The sequence below is a fragment of the Meleagris gallopavo genome, chromosome 3 (genome assembly GCF_905368555.1).
Source record: "Meleagris gallopavo chromosome 3, MGAL_WU_HG_1.1, whole genome shotgun sequence".
In the NCBI taxonomy this organism is placed as follows: Eukaryota; Metazoa; Chordata; class Aves; order Galliformes; family Phasianidae; genus Meleagris; species Meleagris gallopavo.
The window spans coordinates 62075543-62100927 of record NC_139406.1 but is presented as its reverse complement, the minus strand read 5'-3'; the positions used below and the strand labels follow the sequence as shown (position 1 = coordinate 62100927).

General features: G+C 38.0%; 1 protein-coding gene across 11 annotated transcripts in view; it reads left to right on the top strand.

Moving 5' to 3' along the window:
• Positions 1-25385, top strand: part of NCOA2 (nuclear receptor coactivator 2) — a 188560-nt gene that overhangs the window by 103208 nt on the left and 59967 nt on the right. For all 11 annotated transcript variants that reach the window (XM_085221244.1, XM_085221240.1, XM_085221246.1 and 8 more), the window contains 2 exons: positions 6794-6895; positions 7785-7957. In XM_085221244.1, the coding sequence (XP_085077370.1) occupies positions 6813-6895; positions 7785-7957 (256 nt within the window). In that variant the 5' untranslated portion in view covers positions 6794-6812. The remainder of the gene's footprint in view (positions 1-6793; positions 6896-7784; positions 7958-25385) is intronic.

The window sequence follows — 25385 nt, the reverse complement described above, 5'->3', positions numbered from 1 at the left end:
GTAATGGACATATGTTTCAGTTTATAATTAACCACAGAAATATGAGCTGTTTATATTGGTAAATTGGGCAGTTAGAGAAAATTTTAGCCAAAATTTTCATTGAGCTGTAATTTCTTTGGCCAGGAAGCTGAGTATTTCTTTGCTGTTTACTACTCACCAAAACAGTAACTTGAATAAATTGCTTCTACGTGTAGCAATTGTGTCTGCACTGAGGGTGTGCATGCTGGAAGGGTAGCATTATGGTACTGCTACCTGCTTGCCTGCTATATGGTACGTTACCTTTTGTTTGCTACTTTCCAGACTGAAATAACGGCTTTGAAGGTGTAATCCTCATTCATTCTTTAACTGCATTTGTTGGGCTTATAATAAATCTGTCAGTTTAACAGGCCTTGTTTGGAAGATGGCCTGAACTGATAAGAGATAAAAATGCACACAATCTTCTTCTACATTAACTCTGGATGATTAACTGGATTCATTGATGCTGAGGATCTGTGCTTGAAGGTTTACTCTATATATCATGCTCCTTGATGGCATTTATTAAGACTATTCTCTTGTAAAGTACCGTGTTTACTTTTGCTTCATAATCACGTTGAAAAGTCTCTCTGTGTGTTCTAACTTAGAGCAGTTGCCGGTAGAGGATGTGAAGGCGGATGTGCTGTCACAATGAGAGCAGAAACTCTTGTTTTGTTAGTGATAACAAGAAAAACATGAATTGAAACCTCTTTCAGGCTCTCTTTTCAATCTCCCAACATCTGGTGGCAACTGAATAGGTCTCAATGACTGTCATTATTAATGTACGCCATTCAAGAGATTGTTCAATTAATTTTCTGGGTTGTGATTTGCATTTAACAATTGGAAAGATTAGACTGAAATGTACCACTATTTTGGATGCTCAGTCCTGCAGCAGTGATATAAAGGAGAGTGGTAAAAATACACCTTTAAAATATCTTTAATTAATATCTATTTTTTTAAATATACATTTAAAGTAAGTAATTACTTCCAGAGGTGTCCCAAACAGGACATCTGTTTGAGCCTAGATTTAGTTCTTAAGTATTTTTTAGTAATAATAATGCTGTTTCTCTAATTATCTACTTCCTTGTATAAAAATGGTGCAGTGAATGTATTTATCTTTCCGTTGCCCTGTTGTTCCTCATTGATGCCCAGTGGAATTGAAATTTGAGTGGTATCTGAGTCAGCATTAGAGGTTGAGCTCTTGGTTATTGTTGCAAGGGTTTTCGATAGCACGAATGGAAAAAATATACATACTTTCAACTACACGTAAATACATTTTCAGCTATTTATATATATAGTTGAAAAATATGCTACTGTCAGTGAAAGCAAGATATTTATTCCACAGTGAGATATTAAGTTTGTATTTTGGAGTGCAGTTCAACTTCCAAACATTTTATACCATAAAACAAGACTGCCTGATCTTGCATGACAGTTAATTCTACAAGACATTCATTTTAACTCCCCTTTGTATAACAGTTTCTTTGAAATAAATATTGTTTTAATTCACTGTCTGACATGCCATCTTGTAGTTTTTTTCATTAACAGAAGTATTTGTCCTTCTCTCTGTCGTCTATTCAGTGATTACTTCTGTTTTTGTTCTTACTAATTCCCAGTTTGACTTAATTCTTTTTCTAGTAAGTAACAAGCTAAATAATCATTACCCACTTTTTCTTGATTTTTGCTGCAGATTGTTTCAGAAGACGTATGGTAGAGCTGATATTTCAGTTTCTTCTGAAGCACTAAATGAATGGAACTGTTCTATTTCTTTATGTTTCTTTTTGGAAATTCCTGCAAAGATGTATAAGAAGATAAGCAAGATCAATGCTGCTTTCTAATCTAAAGTAGTTGCCTGTAGGGGAAGTTTATTGGAGTAAAACTTTGAGCCTCTAACTTGTCATTCTGCGGCTTCTCTGTGGCTTCAGTTTTGAATTTTCATCTTTCCTAGGAAAATTTAGTCTTCCAGTTTGGAAACTGTATTTTGTAGTCTGAGAAAGTTATTCTGAGTGTTTCAGGGAGATTGGTTAGAAGAACCTTAAAAGTTCCTGTATCATCCTGTTAATATCTAAATTTGTATAGGTAGGGATTTATTGCTAATACTGAAGAACCAAGAAAGTTCAAGGATGTGTAAATTAATTAAGAGGGCAGCACCTCAAAACCACTATAAGCCGCTGAGCTGATCTTGACCCACAAATGTTTATTTTTATGTTTAGATCCTTACATTCTAAAGCCATTAGATTTTTACCGTTTTCACTTGAAAAATTCCTGGATGTCTGCTCCTGTAGTTCTAAATGTCCAAAGAAATACTCTTTTCTGAAAAAAATGGGGCCTTAGTTTCTTGCTTTTGCTACATTTAAGTTACTGAGGCAGCTGTACTGCCCAGAGGTCTTCGTCTGGTAGCATGCATAGATCTGGAACATGAATTAGCTCACACACACAAAAAAACAAACCAACCTTAAATAGCTGATTGTTGTTGTTGTTTTATGGTTGGTTTTTGTTTGTTTGTTTGTTGTTTCAAAACAAATGATGAAATGGGGTAGATTCTCACCTTTTTGGATCTGCTCAACCTTTTAGAGTCATTGCTGAGAAGGAAGATGGGGTGACTGCCCTCCTCCGCTCAAGGGACTCAAACCTTAATCCCTTGCTTCTTAAAGCAATGTACAGACTACTTACCTATGAGTTGAATACATGTTTAAAGATTCCTACTGCACTGCGAGAGTTAATTAATTGACTTGGCTTCATAAATATCCAGCTCCAGTAAGCTGATAGCCTATCACCTCAGGGGGCTGTTCTGCATGATTAAAAATATAGGCTTGAAATCCCTCTGCAAAGAGGGAACTGAATCTCCATCTCTGTTGCAGTCGGTACTTAGCATTATGGAAGAGCAGTGCTGCAGATTTATCCATGTTTTTTAACAGGTGATTCTTCCTCGTTTGTCCTAATTCAGGACAATTCAGCATTTTGGCTTTTAAATCCCAAGAGAACAGTGGGAATTTATTTACCCCAACCAGACTCTGATCTCCCTAGGAATCTATACTCCTAATATATGTTTGGGTTCACATCCTTTTTATTTCAGTGCTCAATACTGGATAGTACTAAGTGATTTTCATTTTGGCTTGTGAGAATTTTTTTATATTGCCTTAGTATCATCTGTCTCTTCACATTTCAAGGCACCTAGCTCGGGATTTTGCATTCTGCTCTGGAGCACAGACACCTAACGTTCAGGAACTGTGGAGCTTATAGAGATGTGTGAGGTATTGAATGCAATTTTTAGTGTAGATGTAAGGAGAGCAGAAGACATTGTAGTGGGTGGTAGATTTCCAGAAAAACTTTATGATGAGTAAAAAGGAAAAGGTAACTCATTCTAAGAACAGACTGATGGTGATGCTGAGAAAAAGATGTTTTGGCCCGTAAATGCAAATTTTAAAAAATGATAATTAAAAAAAAAAAATTAATAAAAATAATTAACTAAAAACTGCTTGGAATGACTGCCTGCATTTAACATGGGGAGATGTTAATTTTGTATAATGGTACCACTTTTGTTTGCTTTAAATACAGAAAGACAGAAGTTCAGATGTTTATGGTGGGACATTAATTTTAACATGTCCTCCAGAGGATGATACTGGAGAGGTAGGAAATTCCTACAGAACAGCATAGGCATAGGTGGAAAAAGAATTAGCTGTATATTGGTGGAGCTACTGGCAGAACTTGGATTCTAGCAAAAATAAATCTCCTTTTGAAGCTCAAGAGATTAGATAGAATAACTGTGGATATCTGTTTCTGTTCCCCTGGGGCAAAAGGGGACTGAAGGGAGGTGTTTCTCCTAAATGTGATGGAATGCTCAACAGATTTTTGTGAGCCTCCATGCTTGCTTTTCTTTATAAAAGCACCCAGCATTTCTCAGGTAATATTCGGGAAGCATAAGAAGTGAAGGAATTCCCCAACCCAATTTTCTTCTGAAATTTAGACCACAATCTGAGACTTGCTCGGAGATCAGATGATCTCTGGAATGTACAGCTTTCATCGTGCTGCTGATTTATTTTTCTCACGATGGTGACCGAAAAATTTAGTCTGTGAAGCAAGACCTTCCTGAGAATCTGGGACTGCAGGCTCCTCACAACTCTTCTGTAACTGTTGTCACAATTTTCTTTATACAATCATACAATATCGTGGGTTAAAAGGGACCTACAATGATCATCAGGAGTACAACTCCTGGCTCCACACAGCACCACCCAAAAATCAGACCATATAACTGAGACCGTTGTCCAAACACTCTTTGAACTCTGGCAGCTCAGTGCCGTGACCACTGCTCTGGGGAGCCTGTTCCATACCCGACCGCACTCACGTGTGAACAATCTTTTCCTAACACCCAGCCCCCTCCCCTGACACAGCTCTGTGCTATTCCCTGGGGTCCCGTCGCTGTCACCAGAGAGCAGAGCTCAGCACTGCCCCTCCACTCCTCACCCCAGTGCTTGAGATGCAGCCGCACACAACGTAGTGTAGAGCTGGACAACCCTTCCCCTTCCTCAGTGGCAGTGCTGGGCCTGTTGCATCTGATGTTACGGTTGGCATTCCTGGCTGACAGAGCACACTGCTGACTCAGATTCAACATGCCTTCGACAAGAACCTCCCCCATATCCCTTTCCATGGGGCTGTTCTCTAGTATCTCATCCCCCGGACTGTACATACAGCCAGGGTCGCCCTGTCCAGGTACAGAATTTGGCAGTGACTCTTAAGAGTATATTTCCTTTTCCTTGGTTCTCTACTTTTGCATACTCGTGCAATCGCCTAGTTTCAAGGAAGTGCTTATCTTTTTACCAAATGTGTACATCTAGTTTTGCTTTTAGGCAAGTAAGGTTGACATGAGCGTCTGATTATAAATCAGATAACATTCATGATTGTCAAGGAGCAGTGAGTGTGTCACAAGTTGCATTGGAGGCTTCAGCGGATGCTTTGCTCTCTGCAGCAAGGTTGGATTTGGTGTGGTGCTGGGAATGCCCTGTGAGATGCAGGTTGACTCTTTGTTTTAGCAAGTCTTCTCTTGGGAAGCTCAGGTCTGCTCTGGGAATAGAATTATAGAATCAACAAGATTGGAAAAGATCTCTCAGATCAGCTAGTCCAGCCGCCCACCTACCACCATAATTGTCCACTAAACCATGCTCTTCCGTTGCTGCAGAACCAGAGCAAGAAGGCCTTGAAGTAGGTTGTTCTCAACAGATCGATGGTATGTGCATACATGGATATATACTTATTTATGTATAGACATTATAAAAAAAAGATGATCCAGATATTTTTGTAACAGGATCTGGTACCAACCATGTACAAGGCTGATCGGGAGCTATGCAGTTCAGCGTTGATCTATTTTTTTCATGAAGTCCAATTAGTATCGAGAAAAACGCGCCACTTTCTCCTCAAACTGTTCTTGTTTTTTTTGTTTGTTTTTTTTAATGAATGAAACTTTTTCAGTATGTAGTTACAACTATGACTGTATCTCTACGAAACTGCCTAGATGTTAGCCTTCAGACTGTTTGTGCTGTTATATTCATTCAGCCTGAACCTTGGGAAAACCAAGATTTACAGTATGAACCAACACTTTTAATACCAACATCTAAAAAGAGAAAATGAAAAAGAGAAGGATACTGCAATTCCTACCCACATCAGTTCACTTATTAAGTTCAGTGTGGCTGATAAGGTCAGTGTAGGAAAGGGAGCTGGCAGAAATGATGGCTTGGAGGAGGTGGTGAACCCACTGGTTTTGATACCTGACCAGAATTTCCACTTCATGCCAGCATGAAGTGATCATGGATGAGTGCCTCCAGCATTCCTTTTAGCATGGTATGAAATCACCTCCTAGAAATGCTCACCTGCTCTGTTATGGCCCTCATGGTTATTTTTCTGCTCATCCCAAATAATAAAGAAGCTTTCTGAAACATCTGGAAGTGTCGCTCTGCAGTCAGACTTGCAAATCTGGCAACAACTGGACAAATGGTGAATTTGTTCTGCATTACGCAGTATTTTTTGATGACCCACATCATCTCCCTGTGCTCTTCTTATAGCATTTTCTGTCTCTGGAATACTGCTAGTTATTGAGAAATGCGTAAACTTCCACATGTTTGTAGGCACACAGGACGATAGGGGCCAGGAGCAGGGCAGGATTTCCCTGGACTGTTTATCGCACAATTTGTAATGAGCCTGTGTTGTTTTAAGGCGTGATAGATTGGCAGGTTATTTTCCTTATCAGTTAGATTAAATGTGCAAAATATTTATCAGTTCTTCAGTGATCTCTAGTGTTGACAGATGTTCAGTTTCTGCTATATTGTACATGCAGTTGTGCAAACATCATGTTTTGATTTTTAACCAAAGCTGTATGTGTTGTCTTTTTGTGTAGCTGTGATACATGTTTCATTTCATGTATTTCAATTCTGTTGTTTTTCTTGTTGTATGGCATTATGGATTTCCTCATTCAACCTTGCAAAATTGCCATGAAAATTCAGCAACTCAGGCACAAAATGTACTTATCTTCTCCTACAGAATTGGTGACAATGAAAGAGATGAGAATGCTTTCCTTGCTCACCACAAATTTTATTCTGGATGAGTTTTGTATAGCTTTTTGTAGGATCATAAAGATGGTATTTTTATTGGTACCTTCCAAACTCTTATTTCAAGTGATAGATTTGCAAAGTAAAAACTTGTGTTGGGAATGGAACAAGAAATTTAGAAACACAAACAGAGCAACTCATGATAGTTCCACCATAACACTTTCCCTGCATTTTCTTCCTTTCAGTTGCTGATATGTGTTCAAGATGAGTGGGATGGGAGAAAATACCTCTGACCCATCCAGGGCAGAGTCAAGAAAGCGCAAGGATCCTGATCAGCTTGGACCCAGGTTAGACCAATTATGTCTGGGGACACTGAAAGAAAAAGAATTAGAAAAAGTTGATAAATGAGCACCTATTTTTCATAGTCCTTAGAGAATGACAGACTTGCCATTCTAGCTAGGAGGGATCAGTACCATACTGATTCAGTAATTCTGTGTCATTCAGTAATTCTGTGGTGGAGGGTGGGGGCTGAAATTTATTTATTTATTTATTTTTATGTTTTTACTAATCCACTTAGTGCCAAAATACTATGCAATTTGGGTGATCATATGTTAGCTATATGAAAACTTTCTGGCTGATCACTCTAGAAGGTCTTCGGTCACTCATACTACCAACCTAAGAGGTTTTTTTCCACCTCTCTTGTACATCATTATCAGGAAATTGAAAAATATTTCACATTTTCATAAAATTTACATTAACAACACTGGAATCATTTTTAAACTGTAACTGCTTGTTCATTTATCATATTTTCTTATGACCTTCTTGTGTAATTTCAGAAAGAGATGCAGAGAGTGTGAATTGTTTAAATTAACTTTCTAAGCTGTTTTATTTCCTCTTATGTTGTCACTGCTTGGTATTCCTTGGATTCTCAGCAATATGAGGAAGCAGACTTGTAAATGTTCAAATGTGACCACTGCCCCAGTTAATCTTTTGTTTTGAACTTTATATCCCAGATCTTTTTTGAAACAAAACATGACTACAGGGAAAAATAAATACTGTCTTTTTTAATGCTGCTTTGCTTGTTCAAGAATAAACCTTTCTGTTTGAGTAACGTTTTGTAGTGAGAGAGGGCAGTTCTTTCTGTTTTTGTTAGATTATTTTCAAACCATTTAAAATCATCTTTGACCAGAAAGCAATTGAACTGACATTAAATACATTCTTATGCTCCTCTCTCAGCCCTAAAAGAAGCACTGAGAAACGCAATCGTGAGCAAGAGAATAAATACATAGAAGAACTTGCAGAGCTGATTTTTGCAAATTTTAATGATATTGACAACTTTAACTTTAAACCTGACAAATGTGCAATCTTGAAAGAAACTGTGAAGCAAATTCGTCAGATAAAAGAACAAGGTAAGAAGTCTAATTCACTGACTATTTATATTTTCCATGCTTGTTATTACTAATTTTTTTTTTATTTTTTTACAAATTCAGTCTCTTCAGACTTTCTTTAGCAAATTTTCAAGCGTTTTTCTTTAATCATTATGAAAAGCATTATAATGTAATGTGAATGGAGTGTGTTAAGCATCATGTTCAGCATTTTAAAAGTAACCTTCACTAAAAATTCAGAAATAGCCTACAGGGAAAGAAGGTCAATCGGACTGATGCGTGCATCTAATGATAGTGATCAGCTGTACTTGAACAAAAGTTAAATTAGCAGGATGAGTTTGTAGGGAAAAAAAGAGAACTGATAAACTCTTACATGGATGATGATTCCACATGAAATAGGAATAGGAGAGCATGGGATATGAAAGTATTCTGCATTCCCTCTCTTGCTTTCTTTTGTTCATATGAATAGATATTGTGACCTAAATGGTCTGTGTCCCCTAAATTCTGACATCACATCCTGAACTACAATAGATCTGGAGCTATTCTAATCTCCAGATAGGGTCCTGTTATAAATGTAAACCAGAGAACGTGACAGTTTTCTTCCTGTTCTTTGTCTAGAAGATTAGTTTTGTATTTTTTTTTCTTTTGTTATATTTCCTATTTAAAGCAAAAAAAATTTTTTTAGGAACTTAAAATTTTTGGAAGTGTTTTTGATGGCACGGGTCTATCTGGACAGGCATGAATAGCGCTGCAGGTGTTTGGGACCGGTTCAAGTTCTTCAAAGTGTGTGCATATTGGTTTTCTTTTAATTTAGAAGAAGATTGGAATTTCTCTATAAGCTGTATTTAGAGTAATTCCTTTGGTTTTCAAACACTTTCACTTTTTTTCACTCTCAAACATTTCTCACTTTTTCAGTATCCCGTGGTTTCCATAAGTAAATAGTGGTTCCTTTTCCATGTTGTATATGTGAATTTATAAAACTGGAGATTATCTCTTGCTTAATTTAGGCATAGATTTATTTCTAAAACAGGTAGATAAGTAGATCTGTAGTTCCAGATATCAGCCTATTCAAAGTTAAATGGAAAATGCAAAGAGTCAAATTGCTTTGAAGTCTGTGACGTGTCAGTGTTTGATTAATCTCTAGAAATGTTCCTCTGTCTAGGTTTGTTCTTTTCTTAATGCTTATTAGGTTGCCAAAATTTTTTATCTTGGTGAAGTTACTCATGCCTCACATTAGGAGAATTTCCTTATTTTTTTTTATCATTCTCCCCTTTTTCACGTTCAATGTTGAGGTTTTGTTTTGTTGTTGTCAGGGGACACATTCTCCTTATCCTTACCTGAGATAGCATAAAGAAGAAACTTTTCCCAGTGACAGCAAAACAGTGTTTTCCTAGAAAGTGAGTGCGCTTTCTAGGAGAGAAATCTGTTAGTCCCCTTCATAATTCTAGAAAATCTAGTGTGAAAATCTGACTCTAAGTAATACTGGCTTTGGCAAATGCAGGGCTTTGCTGGTCAAGACCAGTATCCTAAAAGTGGTTTTTGTATAGTTATAAAATGTTCACATGCATCAGACCAGATTACATCGCATTATTTGTGTCATCATGGGCTAATAGTAGTGCCAGAATTGTATCAAAACAAAAGATACACTTCATTTTCTAAGCTCATGACATTTTACTGCAAAAGCAATTGAAAGTAAAATTGTAAAGATAAGCTAAAAAAGCAAAGAATGCTGTTTGTTTCAACAAGGAGATGTAGACTGCAACCACTGAACACTGAAGATACTAAACTACTGTTTATGATGTTGATCTTTTACACAGAATTCTTCAGCTGAGAACAATTAGGCTGCCTGATAACTGCATCTTTCTGTAAAACTTGTAGCTGATGTAAAGTAGACCTTAATCCTCTCTAGGGGGCATTGCAAAACACTGAGGCCTTGAAAGTGGTCACAACAGCATCTTAGGGTCTAGAAACAAGGATTATTGTAGTTCAAACTAATCCCTTAAAATAATTGATATCAATTTCTATATACAAGCTGCATCTGTTTGTTGTTATAGTAAATGTAAAGGGATTTTCCTTTTAAGAAAAAATTCATCCGACAGCATATTCTAAAATACAACATTGTTTTGAAACAGGCATTTTGTTAACAAATGCAGGTCATGTATAGTAAACATTCAAACTTCACAAACATTATTTGTTGTTCACAACCTAACCAAAGAAATGTATTGAAGAGATAATGAAAATATTGCTATTACTGTCTCATGTTTTGCAGAGATTTTATGACTTTATATTGGGGTCCTGCACTTGCTGTATTTAAATTACGAATATATAAGTTCTGTGTTGTTAGAAGTCTTTCTGGTGGCTTTTCCACTGCCTAGGCATCTTCTTTGAAAGGGTAGATAACAACAGGAGAAGGGGAAATGGTTTTAAGTTGAAGGAAGGAAGATTTAGGTTGGATGTCAGGGGGAAGTTCTTCACAGAGAGAGTGGTGAGGTGCTGGAACAGGCTGCCCAGAGAGGTTGTGGATGCCCTGTCCCTGGAGGTGTTCAAGGCCAGACTGGATGGGGCCCTGGGCAGCCTGGTATTAAATGAGGAGGTTGGTGGCCCTGCATGTGGCAGGGAGTTGGAGATTCGTGATCCTTGAGGTCCCTCCCAACCCTGGCCATTCTGTGATTTTGTGATTCTGTGTACTGTATGATTGAAGACCTTTACAATGGTGAAACACTTGCATCATGTTAAATAGTACATCTTTCTAAAGCAAAATAACAAATATAATACTATACTATACTATAATACTATACTTCAATAAAGTGCCATGAGAGTCAGGTATAAAATAATGTTGTCTTACATTTAAGATATTTTTTCCTTAAAAAAAAAAAAAATATATATATATATATGTTTTATTTCAACATTACACTGAATATGTGTAGAAGAAAACTTAAATTGAAAGTTCTGAATGTCCTGAGTGGTTCTGCCCAGACATGGGCAAATTGGGGTTGCTCAGTTTTTGCACAGTGGGTCTTTGTTCAAAGACAAAAGTAAAGTAGTAAAAACTTATTTCAGTTTTATTATTTAGAAGTTTTATTAAAGAGCTTGGATTTTGTAAATAAATACTAAAAATTCTCCAACAAGTTTTCTTCTGTCTATAAATAGAATCACACATTAAGGTTTAATTACTTACAAAAGCACAGTCATTTATAAATACCTTGTAAAGCCACTGAAGGCAACAAGTTTTATAGCTGTCACTGGGATTTGACAAGGAGGCTTTATTCTAGGTTCTAGGAATGAAAGTGAGGAAAGAAAGAGTACAGACTGAGATTCATTTCCCATGTCAAGATTTCTGGGCTAGCAGCTGAAAAAGTAATAGATTTTTTGCTGCAGAAATACTGTGCAATTTAATATTTTATTATCTGGATATATTTTATATGCAAATATGTATTTGCAGTACTTTATCCGTTATCATTATATCATTTCTCACAGTATACACTTCAAAGATTCTTTAGTTGTGGTATGTTAAAGATTCATTTTATTTCAATTTGGAAGCAAAGTTATAAATATATGCATGTAACTGAGTTCAGTAAATGAATTAAAGATATTTAGAAGATGTAACCATTGCATGCAGTTTTTCATCTGGATTCTGAAGTGTTCACAGTACTTGGGAGAATGAAGATAAGTTTCTTAAAAAAATAAAAGAAAGCTTAATTTTCTTCTGAGATCTCTTACCATATTATCATACAGTGATCTCATACACATTTGTTGTTATCATCCAGTGGAGATTAAAAAATGTGTTTTCAGCATAAAGATGAAAAAGAAGCTCAATTCATGTAAATCTTAATTTGATGTTCCTATTGGAGATTTGAGAGTTTTACTTTCTAAAAACCAGCCTGGTGTTCACATGTATACAGGCACATTAAATTCGTATCTGTGCATGCTTAATTTAAAGGGCTTGTTTTAGGGAAGTGTGAAGACCTCTGGGGATAAATGTTCCTTTATTTGCCAAGTAACCTAGAAGCTATAATTAGCTGTCATATAATCAGTTGAACTGCTTCACAGTGATCTTATTGGTTTCATACCTATGGTACGCCCTTTCCTTGAATCGTATCCTCTGATTGACTCTCCCCTTATTTTTCTTTCTCGTTATTGTTTTAGGTTGCTACATCCTCCTTTAGCTGATTTCTTTTCCTTTATTAAGCATGTATCAAAATTAAACCTTTGCCCTTAGTTTAAAGCTCTTTTGTCTGTCACACTAACATCGGTGTCAGCAGGTAAATAGCTCACATTATCAAATAGAGACTATTCATTCTATTTCACTGCTTGAACATCTCCTGGTTCAGTCTTTGAAACATCTTTATCTTCATTATCTAGTTGTGCTTTTAGCTTCTTCTCTGGGTATCAGAAGTGTGCTGGGTGCCAGAGGACAACGAAGACACCTCAAGCTCCTTCAGCAGTGTCTCTAGTGAAGCTGTGTTTCTATGACCCCTCTGGTGGGAGTGCTGGAGAACATGGCCTGCCCTCAAGCACATTGTGAGGGGTTTTTCCTCAATTCACCTGAGTATTTGTTATTAAATTCCAGATCTGCATCTCTTATTTTTCCCCTATTTTTCAAGCCTTTCTTTTTTCAGAAGCCTTTTTAACAGTGACATTGCACTTGGGTTATTTAGATTCATTCTCAGTAGGATGTAACCTACTGTACCAAAGTATCCCCAAATGCAATTTGATCTCTCAACTCTTATTTTCCTGCGGAGCCCAGCTGGTTTCTGGAAAGACTTCGTGTGCTGTGTATCAGGTTTTTCAGTAGTACAGGGAAGAGGTATTAGGTTGGTGATTATCAGTCTAGTTGTTAATTTATACTTTTGAGTTGTCAGATCTTGTTTTCAGAATAGCGTTACAAGACAGACCTTGAACAGAACGAATCACCATGTGAAAGCTGAACGCCACAGGGGGAAGGAATATTAGTTGATGGAAAGAGACATGTAGGAGCTATGGGATCTGTATGAATTTACAAAAAAAAAAAAAAAAAAAAAGCTTGTTGTTAATCATATATACTTTATTTCGCTGATTTCACCTATGATAGCAAAACCAGTTTTTGCTTCCCTTATAGCAGTACTACTTTGTAATCGTGGGTTCACTCCCGCAGATATTCTTTGTTACCTGCAGCACCAGTATGCATGTAAAATTGCTTGCTAACGGAAAACAGCGTGGTCTTAAAGGTGTAATGAGATGTTACTTTTGCTGCTGTTGCTTTGAATTTATCAGATCTGAATTTAGCTTCCTGCTTCACAGGATATTTAAGCAACTGCAAAGCATGAGTAATCCCTGTTAAGTCAGTGGACTTAGGTTTAAAGTTTTTTGTGTAAATATCTTCCAGAATCAGGCTTTTAGAGAGCATATGTATACTACATTTTTTGTTTTTTTTTTTTTTTTTTGTCTGTTTGTTTTGAAAGAATTTTGGGTAGTCAATTGTACTATAATTAGAGATTATTCGAAGTTCATTGTATTTGAGATGTCAGGAGATTTAAAATTGATGCCATCGTATACGTTATTTTATACTTCAGGAATCTTTTGAAGGAATTCTGTGTAGCTATTATTGGTTATTTATGCTATGCTTTCAGTTTGATAAAATTCTAAGGCTGAATTAAGTGTCAGAGGAATTTGTATAGTGAAGAGAAGCAATTTATGCAGAACATTTACAAAAAAAAAGTCTATTACTGAATTTGTTTTGCTGTCTCCACTACCAACAGCTGAGAGTGATGTGCTGAAAATGGCTTTGATCTTCCTCTGTACATCGTAATGCGTTTCAGCTAAATATCCTGTTATGTTGACTTAATACTTGCATGCCTCCAGAGAACTGCTGATTCAATGAAGAATTTAGACTGTTTTTAGGTAATGCAAAATGTCAGTTTCTCTTCTGGCTTGGATGACATGTAGTCATTAGACAGCAGATTCATCAAGTGTGAAATTTCCTGGGGTCTGCTTATTTCAGTGCAGTTGCCGATCATACGGACTCATTGAAATAGGTTTTGTCTACTCATAAGTTAAAACATTTAAACTATCCTATATAGTTACTATAATCATTTTCTATGTAAACAGTACTGTGATTTCCCTAACATGACTTATGGTAAGAGTATCTGAAGACTCTCTTGTGGCACGTAGCTTGTCTACACTGGGATCAAACTGAGATCACTTCAGGAAAACGGGCAAAAATAATCACCAGACTGTTAATCAAAATTGTGAAATCAGCACAGCATCTATACATATAACGAGATTTTATTGGATTGTTGTCATTTTTTGCTCCCTTAGTCATGGTTAGAATTTTATCTGCTTGTTCAGAGTAAATATGACCTTGTTCCTCAAAGTTAATGAGACTGTTTATTTGTCATCTGTGTAGGAGATTTAGGGTTTTTGTGTTTTTTTTTTTCCTCACTAAGAGCAATAATAGAGTGATCCTGAGGATGTTGATATGTGGGCACGAACTAATCCACAGGAAATGAGGCAGCTGTTGAAAGAGCTACTTCCACCCGTCTCAGCCCTCATCGTGGCCACAAGTTCCTGTTCCTTCCCTTCCCCTGGCATTAGCAATTATGCAGTGAGCCATATTTTCGATTTGGCCAGTCTGTCAAGTAGAAGAGGAGCTATTTCCCCACAGAGGCTTGGTGGGACCTCCTCTTACACAGCTATAGGCACATGAGCAGGCTGAGAGCCTGCAGTGACTGAGCCGTGGTCTGTCTTATGGCTACCTTGGAGCTGCTGAGCATTTCTGGTTGTCAAAGATGCCTGTATCTTAAAAAGATATGTGCCTTGTCCATTGGTGATGAATGTTCTAGGGATAAGTTTCTTGAAGTTTTAAACTGGAAATCTAAGCTATGATTCCAAGTTGTGGCTCAAAGTTGAAGAGGAACTGAATGTTCAATCCTCACTGGTATTTCAATTAGCAGTAGTGGTTATTGGCAAGCATTACAGGAAAACTTATTTATTTTGTATCCTAATTCTGCTTTTCTTTGATTTTTGTTTTGTTTTTTTTTCATAACTTCTAAGTGATTTTCTGAGAGAAAATCATTCAAATCTAGTGGAGTGTGGTTGTTTATTTTATGTTCTTTACCTGTAAAGATGGTTGTGGTCCAAGAGGTGTGGAATGCTATACAATATTCAGGTGGTTCTGCTAAATCTCACAAGCTTTGGGAGATTTGGCTAAAGTGCTCCTTCTATGTTTCTTGAAGGAGTATTTTCATTTAAGTTTTGCTTTTGTTAATTTAGTATTTATAGAATTGTCAATGTGTGTTTTAACTTCTGAGCGTGTAGTAAAAATATGTAAGTAAGGCAGAGGCATTACTCCCTGAAATCTAGGATGTTGGAGGCTACCTTCTCAGAAATAGCATATTCGCAAGCTGCATTTCAAACCTCTACAGTTCTTTTGCCATTTATCATGTAATTGTTTATGAACTCTACAGACATTATAAATGCATTTTTACATTTTAAATTTGAAAAAGAATAAAACATAGAAATTAAGGCTCACATACATAACTCCACAATTTGAACTAAGATTTTAGCCTACAGTTTCCCACCAGCTGTGCCATCTGGTGTCTGGTCAATTAGAAATATTACATTTTGATTCTGAAGAAGGATTAGGAGCACCACTCAACACGGTGTCATCAACCAAGTTGCTTAGAGTACACTAGATTCCTTATCATTGATAAAGATGTTGAAGAGCAGTGGTCCCAAGATGGACCCCAGGCAGACACCACTTGTGACCAGCCTCTACTTTCGGACATGGGTCTGTTGATCACAACCCTCTGACTACAATCATTCAGTCAGTTCTTTTTCCACCGAACTGTCCACCCTTCAAATCAGTATCTCTCCAATTTAGAGAAAGAATGTAATGCAGGACCATGTCGAAGGCCTTGCACAAGTCCAGGTAGATGGCAACATTTGCTCTTCCATTGTCCACCAGTGCCATCACTCCATTATAGCAGGCCACCAGATAGGTTAGGCACAATCTGCTCATGGTGAAGCCACACTTTCTCAGATCCTCTCCTCGTCTCACGTGTGTCAGAGTACTATGTGCAGGCCTGGGGCCCACAGCACAAGAAAGATGTGGAGATGTTGGAGAAGGTCCAGGGAAAAGCCGCAAAGATGATCGGAGAGCTGGAGCACTTCTTTTATGAAGAAAGGCTGAGGTAGCTGGGCTTGTTTAGCTTCGAGGGGGCTCCAGGGAGATTTCACTGTACCTTTGAGTACTTCAGTGGAGCTTACAAACAGGAGAGAGACGAAATTTTTACACGGATTAATAGTGATAGGACAAAAGGGAACAGTTTTAAACTAAAACAGATTTCCATTAGATATTAGGCAGAAGTTGTTTACCCAGAGGGTGGTGTGGCACTGGCTCAGGCTGCCCAGAGAAACTGTGGATGCCCTGTGCCTAGAGGCATTCAGGGCCACGTTGGATGGAGCCCTGGGCAGCCTGATCTGGTGATGGCAGCCCTGACTACAGTTCCTGTTGGAACTAGATGATCTTCATGTTTCCTTCCAATTCAAACTTAAGCCATTCTATGATTAGACTCTTAGTGTTTGTAGTCTCTACTGCTGCTGGAATATGCAGTGCAAAAGGTACTGACTCTAGGCCACCAAGGCTTGCTGTGTGCTTTAGATTAGTGCATGCAGTATGAGCAACATGTAAAGAAAATAAATGAGGAAGGAAGCTTCATGTTACCTTGATTTTCTCTGTAGAGCTTAATTTATGGAATAGCAAATTAATTTACTGAGAGTAATGATGATACTTCAGTCAAAATAAAATCATCTACTATAAGGAACCCAGCTTGTGTTACATGGCTTTTATCTTTTCTTTTTAAAGAATGCAGCTTGAAAAGTAATAATAGAATATTTACTCACAATAGAGTGCAGTGCCTTTCATACCATCTTTGAATCCTGAAAACCTGTGGATTCTCACAGCATGTTAAAGAGGTATTGATCAAAGGCTCCATGTTCAAACTGAAAACAAGATAATTGCATCTGCTCTAACTTGTGCCTTTTCTTATTTCTGCAAAGATTCTGTATATGGACAGCTGCACAGTTAGTTAGAAATGGGGATCTCTTCAAATGAAATGACTGAGGATATGAAAAATAGCTAATATTTCAGGTTTCAGTTTGTTTTATGAAAATCCACAGTGTGCAATGGAGGAAAAATATATAGGCTGAAGCTTGAAAGAGATGCCATGGCAAACACTCATTTACTTTCTTTGTGATGTACACTGGAGCTCCTAGTGAACATCCTTAGGCAGGTAATTAGAAAGCCAAGACACACACGCCTTATGTTTCCTTTTGTCATTAAAGTGTGTTGGAACATCTGTATGAGTTTTACAAGGCAGTGGGTGCTGTAATATGTGCACAACACATACATACAAACACACATACTCTTCTCTCTGAAGGTATGCCGTTCTTCTCTAGAGAGAGCGTCAGTTAGGAGATGGAGTGAGGATAATACATAAATAAATTTAAGTTCTTCTGAAGTAGAAAAAAAATCAGAGTAAATGCAATTGCAGATGCTCCAAAACTGGAAATGTTCCAGATACTGCCCCGTTATCTAGAACAGTATCCATGTGTCCCTCTGAACAGCCAGCAGTATCCTACATCTGTTGATTTAGGCTCCATTCGTCTTGAAGCAGGAAGGCATTTCCCTGCAAACTTTGCTGATACAAGGCAAAACGGAGCAGTGCACTGTGCCTGCCACAGAGGACTCTTTTAACAGGCAGAAGCAGTATACAGCCTAAAAGCTGCAGTCTGTGGCCAAAGTCAACTCATACACGAGTTGCAGATTCTGAGTTGAAAGTTATTTGAAATTTGAAATAACCTAATGGAGAATTTGGTGGGTTTCATCAGCCCTCCCAATCAGATTTGAATATCTTTTGAAGTGCATATTTTGCAGTGCAGTGGAAGTTCTTGGCATGATACAGAAATCACTTGGTAAAACTTTTTGGGTTCTGTTGGGAAGATCTGGCTAGACAGTTAATAGCAGTCCCTTGTCATTTGAAGATGTGTGAGTATGAAGAGAACTAACCTTTTACTGGTTATTTTTTCTTCTGAGGCACAGTTTCCTAGAAAGACTTGGAACAACCTGCAGTTCCCATGATCCTTCTGAGAGACGTCTTCCAGAGACGGGTTATTTTATGTCACATTAGGTCCAGGCCTATGTTCAACATGGAAGAGGAAGTGTGCTTAAATATAACAATTAATCACTTGGAAATGAAAAAAGAGGAGGAAGAGATGTCAAGGTTGTTAATTCTAAATATAGGTCGGAAAACTCAGAGCGATCCTCATTTAGATTTCTCTTGTTTTGTTTGTTTTGGTGTTGCGTGGAAAAATATAGAGGTGTTTTATGCCAGTAACATACTATTCTTCCTGTCTTCCTTTGCTTCAACAAGACCTTCCACCCTCTCAGCGTGGAGGAAATATTTGAATTTTTGAGTTGAATTTTCTACCTGTAGTTATTTTTTATATCCCCCCTTGACTTTTCTGAACACAGTACTCCCTGACCAGTTGTGAAAAGTGATACTTCATGTAGAATCGCTCCTTGTCTCTCTGATACTGTTTTTTTCTTTTAGTGCTGCACTGGAAATAATGAAATAATTTTAGGGAGTGTGATACAATTTACTAATAAATTGTTGAGTGTTACAGCGATCAATATCAAGGATTATTGTAATTACTGTGATGCTTGGGAGCAGAGTCACCATCTCTCTAGCTGCTAGATTTGCTGGTTTTAACTGGACTTTTGTAATGCAGCTTGTTGGGTTGTTTTACTTAAGGTTCAAGATACAATTGTGTGTTTACAGTGGACAGTCTAAATTGTAAAGATGTCTGGTAAGCTTACATCAGTAATACATATTGAGAAGCCAGACCATAAACTTTTATGAAATGTAATCAGCTTCATTGTGAGTTGTGGTGTAAGAAGACTCTTTCCCTGAGCTCTGTGATGGTCATAGGCATTGACATTCTTTCTTTCCTTGAAGCTCAGACAAGGGGTTCTCAAGAACTTAAAACCTTCCCAGAGATTTGTGGTAGTGTTTTGTTGTTGTTTTTTTAACAAGGCTTTGGCCTAGATCTACAAAAGGGCTTAGAGTTTAGATTTGTAGATCAAAAAACAGCATCCCAGCATCCTGTAGAAATAACAATTGTTATTTAAAAGATGGGTGGAGTGAGAAGCAGCTACCCAAGTTTCCTTCCACAAGTAAATTGCTGACCTGAGGAAAAGGTTTTGGATTAGGACTTATGATCTGATGTACTGGCTTTGCTGCAGACCAGTATTACCAGCCTTGGTGCCAGGGAAGGGCATGACTGGAGTCCTTAGTCTTCAGCATTTCCTGGTTAAAGCCACAACAGCCGAGTGGAAGCATCCAGCCTGGTACAGCAGTTCCCAGCCTCACGACATGGAGCATCTTTTTCTGTGAGCTGCCAGTTGTCGGTGGCTAAGGGAACCCTTTGCTTTCAAAGCAGGTTGAAGTTCATAGAGCAGATCTGATTGAGCTCACTAAGAAAACAGAGAAAGCAATACTGTTTGTTTTTATTTTTCTGCTTATGAAATAATATATTGAATTATAGTGCCATTTAAGACTGCATGCTGATCTCTACTCTCTACTTCATGACTCTAAAGTAGAGAACAAGAAATGATAATGCCTGATTAATTATGTTGTAAGCATGGTTCAGACTGTTGAAGGGAGCCTGTTTGTACCTATCAGATCTATTAGTAGCCACTTTAAAATCTAACAGAACAAATTAATGTAAATTGAACATTCATTGAGATGAAAAGTGAATTTGTCTGGATGTAAATCTTAGCAACCAGATAAGCCAAACTTTTCTAAGGTGATGAAATAAAATCTTTTCATTTTAAAGAATGTCTTATACTTCTACCATGTTAGTAGTCATTAGCATCCTTCCTGACTATTGTATTTTAACACTGGCAAGCAGCTCAGCACCACAGTACTGCTCACTTTTTCCCTCCACTTAGGATGGGGGAGAGATTTGGAAAGGTGAAAGTGCAATAACTCACAGGTTGAAATAAAGACAGTTTGCTAGAAAAAGCAAAAGCTGCATGCACGAGCAAAGAAAAACAAGGAATTCACTTGCTACTTCCCATTGACAGGCAGATGTATATTGTACATTTGTCTACTTGCCAACATCACCACCCAAAGCATCCCACCTACCTCCTTCTTTATTCCAATACTTACTACTGAACATTATGCCACCTGGTGCGGGATCTCCTTTTGACAAGTTTGGGTCAGCTGTTCTGGTTTTGTCCCCTCTAGCTCCCTGTGCCCCCCCAACTCCTATTTCTTGCAGGGCAGTCCAAGAAACCAAAACTTCCTTGGATTTATGCAGCACTGTTCAGCAGCAGCTAAACATTGATGTGTTATCACTGCTGTTTTCATCAAAAATCCAAAACACAGGCTCATATGAGACTTTACGAAGACAGTTAACTCTGTCCCAGTCAAAACCATGCCACTAGCATTCCTAAAGCAATGTAGCCACTTTTGGAATATACAAAATGAATTTTGAACACAATTTCATGAAGAATTTAAATTCACAATTTTCTCTAAGTAACCATAACGCAGAAGATGTTTTTAAGGAAGCTTTTTTTATTGTTGTTGTTTCTGACTTGCAGTAATAGCAACATTTCTGTTTCTAAACTCAACTTTAAATGTTTGGCTCAGGCCTGTGCTGATGGGTAAAAAAAGCAAAAAGAGAGGCCCCAATGTCTATTTCTGAACAGTGAGCTTTTATAGGGAGAAAACTTTACTTTTCTCAGTGATTTAGAGCTTTTTCATTAAAAAAATTATCTCCTATAATCTGAACTATTGGAAACAGTAGGAGCCGTGTTCTGTATGTTAGCATGGGCACATTAAATTAGACTTGTTTCTGTTCTTCCTTAGCTGTCTTCAATTATCTGTGCTCAGTTTTGGCCTACACTTCATTATGGAAACTTTTTCCTTCACAGAGATCACAGGGAGCCAGTGATCCCTCATATTTCTTTTTGGTGCGCCATATTGGAGCTCTTGAAAATTTTTGCAGTCATCTATGGCAACTTATAAAAGCAAAAAGCTCTTTGCATGTTGTTGTGAATGATCTGCTATGTCAGAAAGATTTATCATCAGCATCCTAAAATAAAGATGATATTTTGTAATCATGGTGATGTGGCGTTCAAAGAAAGGGAGTCATGGAGTCATCTGGTTCCTTTTAACAGTTGGTCAAATACATAAGAATAAGGCTTCAAGAAATGGCGTCTGACTAGATTAATATTCCTTTGCAGTTTGTTATTTTGGAAACCTATAGGTTTAATTAGCTTGGCAATTATATTTGCCGATTCTAGTCTAAAGAGTGTTAACTATTGAATCTCTGTTTTCACAATCTTGCCTGTGATTCTTATGCTTTGGAGAGCTGTTAACTTTTGTGAAGGCAATGTATTGTTTCTGAGACAGCAGTGGAGCCCTGTTTTGAGCTAAATTATCAAATCCTGCCATATTTCTTGTCTTTCAAAACATCAGCTGAGCCAAAACGTTAAAGAACATTGGGCTCCAACCATTTAGACATTCATACTAATGCTGTTTTTAGAGATGAATTATCAAAACAAGATGAGGTTACTCATTAAGTAAATATCTGACACTTAGAAAATTTAAAATGCCAAAAAATACAGTAACATTTTCTGTCCTAATTCAGTACATACCAAAGAAAATAATTACTCTGTTAAACTGCATGATGCCAAATCCTTGTATCTAATATTTCAGGGCAGAGGTCAGTTGGCTTGGCCATTTCTTTTGGAATTCAGCCATATTAATGTAACAGATTTTAAGTCAGCATTGATGGATGCATAACATTTGTTAGTATGCAGAAGTAGATAGTTTTGATAAACGTTTTGAAGTATCCAAATATCAAGAGATGCAAAAATATTTCCTGAGAGAGAGAAAGAGAGTAAGAGAGAATGTAACTACAGCTATGTATATCTGAATATGTTTTTCTGATTCCAGAGTAGTTATTCAGTGAGGGAATTTTTATCTAAGACTTTGGCCCATGCAATTGATTTACAGTGTGTGCTCCATAGTTGTCTACATACCGTATCGTAGGCAATTCTGAAATATTCTAAATTGTACCACAAGTAGTCAAGGATTTGAGCCTACTTCACGTTTGTAGGAAGTGCAAGTGCAGGGAGGGGGGGGGAAAGTGTTTTAAACAGCATTTTAAACCAGTGAAGATTATAAATCCTTAGTGCCCTCTTGGACCTTTAGATATGGAAGTCTCCTGGACAGGGAGCTGCTTTGATAATTTATTTGTGCTCTTTCCCTAGGCAGTCAGTCCAGACTGGAAGTATAGTGTTAGTGTATGCTGAAAATACTCAGATATTTTTGTAAGCTAAGAACTGTCTGAAAATTCTGCATCCTGTTGTATTCCTTTATGCTGGGTTTTTTGTTTGTTTATTTGTTTGAAAACTTAGTGCTAGAGGTCAGTGTTGAAGCAGGTCCAGATGATGACTGTGATGGAAGCTTAATTCCACATTCAGTGGAAAACAACTTGCCTCTCAGTGTGATAGTTTAGAGCAACATCACGATTTAAAATGAGGTGTTGAGTGAGAAATAGTTTCTCGATGCAGGGCAGCTCTAAGACTCAGTTTAAATTTCACTGAAATAGCAGTATGACACTTGTCCTTCTATGTCTTTACTAATGAATAACAATACTAGAAATAATCTCAGCAGGGAAATTATTTTACTTGCCATTTTGTTTTGTATTTTGGATGCATGTTGAGGATGGAGCAAGTTGTTAAGGATTTGGGCTCCTGGCTGGGATAGTTTGTTCTTCAGCTCTGTTTTAAGCAGCAGCAAGTGGGTTGTAATTTTAAGTTTTACTTCCCTTCACAATTCTAGCAGCATTTAACTGAAAGCAGTGACACCGTGGTCATCTCAGGGTTGAATAATCCCTGCTGCAACGTTGAACAGTAGAGAAAGGCTCTGGGCAGCCTGGCCTAGTGGTTGGCGGCCCTGCCTGTGGCAGGGGAGTTGAATCATCTTTGAGGTTGTTTTCAACCCAGGCCATTCTGTGAATCTGTGATTCTATGAAATGTTGGAATGGTAGCTGGGTATTTCTGCAAATAAAGTTATTTCTGTAAAAATTGTGATTTGTAGCATTTTCTGTTAAATCTGGCAGTTAGCAACCTTTAGAGAAGATACTGAAGTATCTTCATAGAGGTGAGACTCAGGCTCAATGCTCGGAAAAGAGCAATGTCTTGACTGCAGCAGCTGTGAGGCTGGGGGCTCCAGCACTGGTGGATGGGCACAGCAGGAAGACACACTTGTAAGTATCACCTGGAATTGCAGGAAACTTTCTTGTCCTGTTTTTTCTTCAAACTGCACTTTTTCTTCGGATTGCAAGCTTAGTTTCAAGAAGTAGACCATGGAGTTTTGTAATCATGAAAGAGAAGAGGGATTGTAGGCAATGGCTGAAAAAAAGAAGTAAAATGGCAAGGAGAAGAAACTAAAAAATGCAGTAAAATACATGTTAAAGTATTTAGCAAGAGTACATACAGAGGTACTAGGTTTCTTTCTATCCAGTAGTTAAATATTATTTTTGGTGAGTTGAGTTTAATGATTTTTATTCTTGGTGTCCTGAATTTTTTCCAGTTTAACTGAATGGAGAGGATTATTTCACAGACAGCTCTTCTAATGGAAGTTGTATAGGGTGAAAAAATGCTTATTGGAATAAAAAAAGAAGGATGGAGTAAGGTCAGCATTGCTACCAGAAAGGAAATTGACTAATTTTATGTGTTATTAGTTCAGTTTGTTTCTACTCCTAAATCCATCATAGTTTTTCAGTGCTTATTTTACTTATAGTATTTAGGGAAGTGTTACATACTGGCTTCTGTCTCTGAGTTTTTGAAGATCAGACATCACTTAAAGCCTGAAAAGCTCCATGAATGTTCACCTCTATTTGGCGGGTGTGTGAGCATACAGAGCTTTTTGTAGATCCGTTGTCTTCCCAGAGCTTCCTTACAGCAGTGCTGTGCTGTAACCCAGCAGCAGCTCAGCACCAAACAGCCATTTGCTGTGGGATGGGGGAGTCAGGAGAAAAAAAAAAGAAAAAGAAAAAAAACTCAAACTCATTGGTTGAAATAAAAACTATTTAATAAGAATAAGAAGAGAGAAATAGCCATTATGATTTTATATATTTTTACTTTTATGTATTTTTATATTTTTTATCTGTTTTTAATATATATACACACATGGCTTGCTCCAAAAGTAATGCCTCCTATTTATTTTCATGGAATCTATAACTGACATAATGAGCACAATATCACTATTTGATAGAACATATTCTCAGCTATAGAACAGTTTTTCAATGTAGTCACCACCATAAGCTATGCATTTTCATCAAAGAGCCTTCATGCTGTGCTGGTAAAAATCTGCACCAGCAATGGTGACCCACTGTAGCTTTCGCCACAGCTGAAATGCGTTGCCCACTGCCTCACTGTGCTCTCATTCACTGTTTGACTTCCTTAAATGTTCAACAAGCATCAATGAATGTCAGTGGGTGCCATTTTTTCCGCATGGAGGAGTTCAGTGACACACCGCTGCTCCATCCGTACTTCCATGCCAGACGCCATTTTGTCAGACTGCCACTCTGCTGCCATCTGTCACACAGCAACAACATGTAATGGAGTATTGGTGGGAAGGTTCAACCTTCAACTACCACCTGCCTCTGATGTTGTGAGGCAACATAATTAAATAGGAGGCATTACTTTTGTAACAGCCCGCGTGTGTGTGTGTATAAACACAGAGGAAGTGGTGCACAGCACAGTTGCTCGCTACCCACTGAGCAATGCTTATCCAGTCCCTGAGCATTGGCTGTCCCTCTGACCAACTCCCCTCAGTTTTTTCACAAGATGTCATACAGCAGGGGCTATCCCTTTGGCCAGTCTGGGTCAGCTGTCCTGTTCCCACCCAGCTCCTTGTGCCCTCCAGCCCCCTGGCTGACAGGGCAGTACAAACAGCTGAAAAACTGAAACTAAAACATCACTGTATTATCAATGTTGTTTTCCTCCCAAAGGTAAAATATAGCGTCATACCCGGCACTGTGAGGAAAGCCAGCTCTTTCCCAGGTGAAACTGTGATGGCAGAAGGTTGGGGCAGGTGCCCACACCAACCCCACAGCCTGCTGTAAGCGCTGTTACTACCAAGCAATGACCTGAGCCCACAGCTTCCCGGCGTCTGTCAGCCCAATCTGCAGGGCCAGCTGCCACGTAAGCATGCTTCTACCAGCAGTACGAAGCATGAAGCTGAACCCCGTGGGTGTACCAACCTGTGCTGTGCCCTTTCTGCCCGCTGAACCAGGAGGGCTGTGTGGCACGAGCTGGGCCCGATTCCTCTTGGAGATGGCTCGCGCTGAATAAACATGCTGAGAAGAAGTGCAGCTGTGCTTTTTTAAT